This window comes from Centruroides sculpturatus, unplaced genomic scaffold, assembly GCF_000671375.1.
Source record: "Centruroides sculpturatus isolate CEXI.00-Female unplaced genomic scaffold, Cexi_2.0 scaffold912, whole genome shotgun sequence".
Lineage (NCBI taxonomy): Eukaryota > Metazoa > Arthropoda > Arachnida > Scorpiones > Buthidae > Centruroides > Centruroides sculpturatus.
The window spans coordinates 49,219-59,345 of NW_019385214.1; the positions used below are offsets into that span (position 1 = coordinate 49,219).

The 10,127-nt window shown below is 31.9% G+C and overlaps 1 protein-coding gene across 1 annotated transcript; it reads right to left on the reverse strand.

Moving 5' to 3' along the window:
- Window positions 1-4,126: 4,126 nt before the first annotated feature.
- LOC111636254 (inositol-pentakisphosphate 2-kinase-like) lies at window positions 4,127-10,127 on the reverse strand. Its single transcript, XM_023381464.1, has 4 exons — window positions 7,214-10,127; window positions 6,890-6,995; window positions 5,409-5,482; window positions 4,127-5,333 (listed from the first exon to the last, which is right to left on the reverse strand). Exons 1-4 carry the CDS (start codon window positions 7,258-7,260, stop codon window positions 5,168-5,170), a joined length of 393 nt encoding a protein of 130 aa, XP_023237232.1. The 5' UTR covers window positions 7,261-10,127; the 3' UTR covers window positions 4,127-5,167.

The window sequence follows — 10,127 nt, forward strand, 5'->3', positions numbered from 1 at the left end:
TTAAATTTTGGATTTCAGTTTTAATTTTATTGACTAAATTAAAAGCCGACTCAAGAATAATTGTTTTTGCTTGAAATAATATTGATAGCGTTGATTTTACACAACATTGCAAACCATACTATTAAACATAAAATAAATGGCATTTCTTGTATTGAATCCAATAGACTTTTAGCTTCGGATACCGCTGTATTATCGTTACTTACATAAATAAATTCTTCTAGGGCATTACAAGTTTGTTCAAACTGTGTATATGTTACTGTGAATGATCGATATCTGGCGAATGTCGACATTCACACAGTCGTTTCGTGTATGTACGAAATATTTGCTAAATATCATTATTTCTCACTTACACCGGCAAATGTCGACATTCAGCATGCACTGATGGTGAATGCTCAATAAAAATATTTTTTATTACGTTAAGACAAAAATGCAACTCGTTAATATGTCAAAATAGGAGAAAGCTTAAGTAACGGCACATATAAATAAACTGTTGAACCTAAAACGAACAGTACGTTCTAAATCATTAAAGAATATAATACAATAATAAACTTACACATAAATTATGTGATTGACGTTGTACAATCTTATTTATTGCAATAACTTAAACTGTTATGGCACTTTGAGTCCCTTGCTTTTACAACTGCATTTATTCGTGGTACACTTCTTTTTTGCAATGACAGCGTGTACAGTAGACCCCTATAACACTGTAGGGGTCACTTAGATTTTACAAATACGTGTGTCGGGCTGTGAACGGCTCACGTATTTGTAAAATCTAAGTGACTCGTACAACATGGAATTCATATAACACGGAAATATCTAGTGTTATAGGAAAGTCTACTGTATAGCCTTACCCTCTACTTTCGATTTAGCTGTAGCTGCTTTACTCAGCGATATTTCTTGAGAAGAAATCTCATCTATGAAAAGTAACTTTTCTTTACAAACTACAACCTTATTACGTAATTACGTGATTACGAACTGATCTGTTAATGGTGTCTTTTATTCGGATATCGCCGACGCCTTACCGACGAACCCTCTCATCCTCCGCCACTCGACCTGACTAACCGATCCCCACCTCACGAGATCAAAAGAACAAAAACTCCATCCAGTGACAAAGTAAGCGATTTCCACCAAACCGTTGCCAGGAAAAGAGGTACGACCTTGTCTTACCTCCGACTATCCGCAAAGGATTTGGCGACAGACTGTCGCCTCTCTGTCGACATCGGCTTTTCGGGTGTCGTTTCGACCTCCACCAAAGCTTATTTGTGCTAGTCGACATACACCGGCGATTGTTCGAATATTTAATAATATAACCAAATATTCGGTCTTTCACCGACGTATTTTGTGTGTGTCGACATTTACCGGAGAATATCGACATTCTCTAATTTTGGTCTTTCACAGTAACATGTACACTGCTTTAACCGAATCTATTTTGGCTTCCCAACGAGTGTCACATAATGGTTTAAAAGTAATGTTTAAATGCTTTTGTAGAATTTCCCATCTCTTTGTACATGCAGAAAATAAGCAATATAAACGTTGCAATATCCCAAAAAAATTTTTACAATATATATACCGCTGGAAGCAGCATCACAAATTAATAAATTAAAAGAGTGTGATAGGCAAGGCACATATATTGCGTGAGGGTTTAGAGCAATTATTCTAGATTGTACAGTACACCTTTATATTTCCCTTTCATGTTGCTACCGTTGTCGTATCCCTGCCCTCTACAATTCATAATATCTAAATCAAGCTCACTTAATGTTTTCAATAGAGTTTTTGCTAGTCCTTCTTCAGTCACATCAGTTGCTTCAATAAACTTTATAAATGACTCATTTATAATTAATCTTTTCTCTTCAAAATTTACATACCTAATAATAATTGAAGTTTGTTCCTTATGGGAAATATCAGGAGTACAATCCATTTGGATACTATAGTATGTGGCTGCTTTTATATCGTCTTTAATTTTGTTAAGGACTTCATCTCCTAACGCAGAAATAATTTGTTCTTGTGATCTATGTGCTAAATGATGCACAATTCTGTTTATATGATACATTAGAACAGAGTCGTATTTACTTAAAACTACGACTATATGCAAGTATACATATAATTTTATATGACCGACGGCCACAGTATTATTTTCATTTCTTAACGCGGGCTATATGGTATTGAGATTTTTTTTTTTAAAGTCGAATTTAGGTGGGGATCCTCGGGAGTTTCCCGAATGAAATAACAAAAACTAAACATTCTCATCACCGAGAATTAGTTTGAAGATTGTCGAAATTCAGAGATTACAATAATAATGTTTACGATAAAATGTACTTTTCGTCATACTGACAACGATAGGAATATTGTCGAGTTTTCTTGTGCATTCTTGACAATGTTAGGGCCCCCTCAATCGCGGGGCCCCGGTGCACAGCATCCGCCGCACTCCCCCCCCCCGATGCCGGCCCTGCGAATCGCTTACTTCCTCGGTTGTTGGTTTTGAAATCCCTTCTTCGGAATCTCAATTAAATTTCTTAACTGAGATCGAAGAAATGAAATTACGATTAGTAAAAGTGGAAGATCTTATAGATTTGATGGATGAAATGGATATTACCGAGCGGGAAATTCCAGAAAATAAATCCGTTAGCGATAAATTCACGTCATGCTCCAAAGAATCCAAAGATAAGTAGGTACAGACGATGGATATTCGCATTTATGATGAAGAAACGGATGCGAAAACATCAGAAAATGACATGAGATCAGTGGTAAACGTTAAAAAAGAATAGAAAGAATTGATGGAAGAAATAGCGAAGCCATCCAATGAAATCATAAATATCGGAATATCCATAAATACAGATAAAGAAAATATAATCGACTTAAAAGCATCACTTGAAGAATTAACAGATGATGCTAAACATCAAGAAGAAATTGCAGTTAAATCGGAAGAAAAACTTTCCAAAATAGCATTGGATAGTGCCAAAAAGGCTCCACAGATAAATATAAACAACACACGAAACAACGCTGTTGAATTAATTTCATCGGAAAGTTTTCAAAACGTAGAACTATCCAAGTCAATTACGAATATAAAAGACGATTTAGAAGTTATAAAATCTCTTATTAAAATTTCCGAGAAAAATAAAACAAATCCAGTAATAAATACGGAAATTTCTTCAGAAAAAATAGAAACTGTGGCGCCTATCTGAGAAATTCATGAAAAAATTTTAGTAGAGAAGATTCAGCCTCAAGAAACGGAAGATGTTGAAAAAGTGCAAACAAAAATTGTTGTTTCAAAATCATCTCAAATCGCTTCCCCTCCATTGTGTTTAAATGAGAAAAAAATAATACAAGATAAAGATGAGGAAATGCTTGAATTACCCTCAGAAAATATGGATTTAAAATTCCAAATTGCTTCCAGAGAGCAAGTTCCATAAACGAAACAAGAAGGGGAAGAAGAAAGAATTGTGACAATAATTAAAATTAAAGAATCGCCGGAAGAACAAAAATCCGAAGAACACGAGGAACAATATAACTTCGCCACGCATAAAAAAGAAAGTTCATTAAAATTAGAATGCATAAAATCCTCCGAAGCAAATTGGTTGACAGAAGGGATCCAACAATTTACTTTCGATCAAGCTGGTTCCGTAAAAATTGATATTGATTCGGAAGAAGCGATGGGTGTCGATGGTGCTGCAGGAGTTAAAGTGGAGCTAATGGTGGGTACGGGAAAGGAAGATGTAGAGAATAAATCGGTAGTTACTCGAGAAATTTCTGAAACCGCCATTGGAAGTAATTTTCAAAAAGAAAAGTCGACTCCTTGGCAGAAGAGTGAGATAAAAATGATTTCTTCCAAAAATGAAGGAAGAAAATCGCCTGCAAATCTAAATGTCTTAGGAAGTTTGGAAAAACTAGAAGAAGGAATAGACATGGTATACAGGCAAAATTCAGAAAATTTGGCAAACAAAATTGCCAGTAAATTTATTTCACAAAACACAAATTCTTCCCGAAAAAACAAAGCAAAAAAAAAAAGCTGCAAAGAAAAAGAATAAATTACAAGAAGAAAAAATTTTTCAAATTAAAATTTCAAAATTGTGTAAGAACATGTTTTTATTTTAAAATAAATCCACATTCGTGTCACATAATAAATTTATTTTTTTTTCACATTTATAAACATTTATCTTGAAAAATTTTGGTATGTACTTCCAAGAAAATGAAGAATTGATGCACATATACACATATACGTGACTATTTCTGAAAATTGCAATGCAATTTTAACAAACTGTTTCTAATTAATAAAGGTAATCACAATAATTTAATAGATCTTAATTAAATGTCCACCCATATAAAAATAAATTCTAAAAAATAGATGTTGCATTTAGTGGTCGTTCAAGAAAATATAGATAGCAAGATATTACACTTTGAAAAACAGTTAATATATTTACATTTCCGGATCAATTTTCCAAGTTTGATGCAACTGTTTGAAATAATGCATAATCATGTTATTGTAGTCTTCTATAAATTCAATATGACAGCACAGAACTCTTATTTACATAGAAATAATTCAGAAATTTAGGAAAACAGAAATAAATTGATAATATAGAGTTAGTTAGAATGCAAATTTAAACTTGACTTCCAATTACAAATGTACATAGGAACTAAATTTTCAGATTTTCAGTTAAAATTCAGTTAAATGTTTTTGTCAATTTTACATAATTTTAAAACATTTTAATCATTTAATTTCTACAGTATTCTGGTTTGTGATTTGTATTGATTCCGTATAACGACTGTCTCGTCGAAGCTATATCTCAAAATACATTTTAAAATACCGTAATTTAGTACGGTCAGAATTTTACTTTTAACTGTAATTAAAGAAATGAAATTTGCAGTAATATCTTTACATTTTGCTGCAGAATACTGTTTATATTATATTAAAATATAGTTCAATTTTTCCAGAAATATGTGAAATAGTTATACTATTGAAATCGTGGCAAATTCTAGTCAAATGAGTATTAAGAGTATTTTTGCCATTTTCAATTTCATGATAACTATGTACATAATATTTACAAACTTGTTTTAGACAGATTTATTGCTAAGCAATTGCAAGTCACATTTGACAAATAAATGGAATAATTATAACACAGATTTGTATAGTATATCAAATTATGGTTTTTGAATAATTAAGATAATGTTTTTATACGTTTACTGCATAAGCTTTTAGCATTTCTTGATTTTCGTTGTAAACTTTCTCTACTTTATTCAGGGGCTTCGAATCGAGATCGATGACCGACACGGAGAATATGTAAGACTTATTATTCAAACCCATGATTATGTGTTCTGATGGGACGAGTGGAACGGCACTGGGAAAGTAAACGAGAATGAAATTACTTTGTTTGTGTCAATGATCTAATTTAAAATAAAAGAGAGATGCTTACTTTTCACATAACTGCTGAAGTACAACCATAACTGAAAAATCTTTTGCACTTAGGGCAACAAGAAATTCCCATATCTGTAATATAAAAAAAAAATAACAAAAAAATTTTTAGAAAATAAAACATTAAATGACATTTTTACAATCATCTAATTGTTAGAGAATCATTAATGTTATGAAGATAGAAATATAGCTAGATAACAGCTAATTTAGTTATGTATAGATAATATATAAGTATGTCTACATGAAGATTATTTCAATATATAAATAATATATATATGTGAAAATTAGAATTGATTGCATGTTATTTCAATATGGAACATACAGAAAAAAATGAACTTGTGATAACTACATTCACATTTCAAGTTTTTCAAACAATACAGGAATTATGCAATAATATTGTGTTGTGTGAGTAATTAATTAAAAATATTTAGGATTTTTTTGTATTGCTTTTTGCTCATAACTACTACAGTCAAATCTCAATTAATGCCACCATCTGTTTGTCTCAATCTCGTACTGAACTGAGATCTTAAATTAGGGATCCAGTAGGTGGAAAAGGGACATCATAGTAGCCAAAGTTTATTTCAGTATTTTGTTTTTTAATTTCCATTTGAAAATACAGATTTTTTTTGTAATTCATATTTCTATTTAGAGCAGAGCTCTTCGTTGGTAGCAGCCAGCAAGAATTTTGTCTTCAGTGCTCTATTAATACTGTATAAAAGATTTTGCACATTCTTAAAGATGTATTTGCAAACCACATAAATTATCATCTACAGGAAAATTTATGTAATTCAAAAATGGAGTTTTGCATAATGCATAACTTCACTGTAACAGAAAGATAATTTTATAATTTCAATAAACAAATTTAGATATATCATTATCAGAACAATGAATGATATTATTCTGATTCAAATAAATATCATGGGCTTGAATATGTCATTATATGTCACAGAATTACTTCCCTTATTCTACTATGTTACACCAAAATAAAAATTTTTGCATTTTTAATACACCTACATAATTCAAACTGGTTATTTTTTGCTCCCTCCAAATCCAAAATTTAGAAGTTTTATTATACTTAATCTAAATATGATTTTTGTTCGTTTCTTAAACATGTATTAAAATTAGGAAAAATTTTAAAGAGTTTTGCTGTATTTTCTTGTTTTATCTTAAAAAAGAAGATATAAGTTTTAGATATGGCAATTCCAGGAGACTTCAGGACAATGTTGACTCTCTGATTCTTCCAACTAAGTTGAAAAGGCAATCATAGTTCCAAATAGTAGCAAAAAAAAACAGCCATTCCAAGGAACCCAGATCCTCATCTGGAGAATTTAGAGTTAGAGAATCAACATTCATATGTTATAGAAGATATGCTACTTCAAACAGTGCATATTCTGCAAATATTACATTCCATATCTCATGTTAGACTGTGTGTACATGCACGCATGTGTATGTGTACTGTACATCATAATAATTACTAAATACCTTTCTGGACATATATGATATTTCTGTTTCAGAACTTTGTCTTTCATGTTTTCCTATTTCTACAGGGATTTCATTTCTTGGATAACCATCCACCAGATGAAGATTACTGAAATCAAAAAAATTATTACATGTATAAAAACACTGAAAATGCAAAAACTGTTTGAACTTATAAAAAAAAAAAATATGCAATGTCAATTACTGAATTAATTGAAATGAATATATCATCTTTACCATCAATGTCAAGAAGTCTAAGTTTGTGTTTATCTTGCAAACACATCTTAAACAAAACATATTTTAAGCTATTAAGTATTTTCAAATCCTTACCTGTTATTTAGGAGATCACTACATGAGCCTTTTATTTTCAAATACATAGAATATATGTGTGCTATATCAATAGAATCTAATTTCTGCAACTGAAGAATTCTACCCAAAACACAAATTGAAGGTAAACCATCTGAATGTTTCCTTTCTGAAAATTTAATTTCTTATGAAAATCATATATTAATAATCATAGGCTGTAGATACAAGCATTGCACCAGGCTACAATCTCATTTCTCCTATGTAATAACTAAATGCAATTGCACTAGGTAATCAACATTCATTTAGATAACCAATGAATGTTGATTTGTCACGACTCTTTTTTCGTGGTGACAAATACTATCGTGGATCCTATGAAAGATAGTGGCATAGTTTAAATAGAGTCATAAAGCATTCAAAGATTGCTACAAGGTTTTTGTCCAGTTAAAATACTAAAATGGGAAGTGGTTGGACACAATCAAAAAATAAGTGTGAAACCATGATAGATTTCTCTGCCTGGCCTCGAGTGAGATATAGCTTTGTGCAATGTATGTGTACATATCCTATATAAATATATATCATATTTGTTCAGATATCAAATAAGTTAAAATACGTAAAAGAGGAAAAGCATTTTACAGCCATTTCTATTTGTGAATAAACATTAAGTGATAAGGTAATTCAAAAATTTATTTCAGTCACATTATTTATTTGATGAAACCTATAACTGGAGAGATTACAGTTCATGTTATTGAAGAATATTTTAGATTTAGTACAAATTTATTCATGAAACAAATTTCTATCAAGCAATGCACTCTAATTTATAATACTGTAAAAAATTTTAAACAGTTGTTATGTTAACCTGTCAACCTGTCTGTTCGGAAAACAGACACCTATCAGCTTACCCAACGCACTCCCCACTCATTAACTTGCCCTCCTATCAAGTTTGCCATCTGACGACTCCGAGGTCAGTTTTAACAACCTGCGCCAATTAATTGGTTAATAGGGCACCTCCCCTATAGCCCCCAGCTTATTTCACACATCTATCTAACTCAGTTCATGGAAAAAATTTTTTCATTGAAATAACATGACTTCTGTGCAAACCAAAAGTTCATTTGTAGTTAATCAGTCTCCTGCCCCTAAGCTTTCCATGTGTAATCTCAACTTTCAAGCTATCTAATTCCATTCTTGAGATTAAGAAAAGACAGACAAACAAGCAATTATTTCAAATTGCAGCAATATAATAGTTCTGATTTTATCTATACTTTATCTGTTTTATTAAAAAAAACAAATATGGAATTTTAGCCATTAACTAAATATTATATAATAATGTAACCAACTAAAGAGGGATTAATGTCTGAAATGCACATTGGAGTCAATAAAATTGAAATGGTAAAACAGTCACCATAAAGTCATTTGTAATCATTATGATAAGTTTTGCATATTAATAGCCAATTGAAAATTTAACATCTATTTCTATTGTTTTAAACCCAAATCACATACGGAGTGTCTCACTTGGGGTGACCTTTTAAAACTGCAAATAACTTTGCAACCTGTGCATGTAACAACACAAAACAGGACTCAAAACATTCACTGTTTCATGCAGAATTGATTGCATGCCATAAAGAGCAGGGATAGCAGGTGCAGAGTGCCAGAGCAGCAGCAACTGTAGCATCTGACTGGCTACAAGACTTTCTCTCATATTTCCTTCACCATTGTAGTGAAAGCAACAATGCATTACACCATACCACAGTGTGTTCATTGTGAGGACCTACTGGGTTACTGGTCAATAACCTAATGTCACAGAGAATACTGGAAGAAATTTGGGTGATGATGATGATTGTCTAGCAAGATCACCACCAAATACTTGTCCAAAAAGTTGGAAAGACAGGAAGCTTGATGGATTCACATTCTGGAGGTCAACTTTGAATGTTGAATGAGATTGCAAGATTTAAATGACCATTTGCAACACTCTCTGCAAAAATTATATCATCTGGTTCAAGAAATCAGGTATTCATGCTCCAGTTGTCAGCAGGTCACAAAACAAGAGAAAATTAAGCCATACTACATCATGGCCATTCAGAAGTTAAAGGTACTAGATATTCAGATGCACATAGCACACTACCAATAGTTCCTCTAATTTTTTTCACTCAATGCAATGCTGCTTGATATCACTTGCAATCATGCTCGATCAGTGAACCATTTTTCCAGGCAATTTAACTTGCAAATACCTTATAATTACAAAAAATCCTCAAAGCTAGCATGACCAGAAGATTGAAGTGTGGTGTACAATTTCCTGTTCTTGCAATTTTCTTTAAATACAATATGAATACCAACTGATATTTGTACATATTCAATGAATGTGTGAACCAATTGGCTGATTATAAACTTCAGAAAGGTTATTTCCAACAGGATGGGGCAATAATATGCCATACTTCTCATGCCAGTATGGAAGAGATTGTTTTTGGAGATAGGGTCATCTTGACAGGTGTGACCACTGCAATTGTCTGATTTAAGCCCATCAGATTTCTTTCTATGGGGACATTGCAAAAGAAAAAATGTATGCAAACAAACTTAAGACTGTTGGACGTCTGAAAGAAAACATCTAGTGTGAAATTTCTGCCGTCAACAGTGACATGCTGCTGTGGACGTTCACAAATATGGAGCATCATGTTGCATTGTGTGGATGTTGGGGAAGGCACTTTCAACACCATTTGTAATGTGGATTTGTTTCTCATTACATAAGGTATCTTCAGCTTGCCTTTATGTTTATGCATTCTGGAGATATTCACAATTTTAAAGGGTCAGCCAGAGTGGGTCTGAAACACTTTCTTCATGTTAATAAAGAAATATATTCTTTTACACAGAACTAATTAACATAAATCATATTTTAATATGAAAAAAATATAGACTAAGATTCTTGAGGCATGGAAAAAGTTCCAGA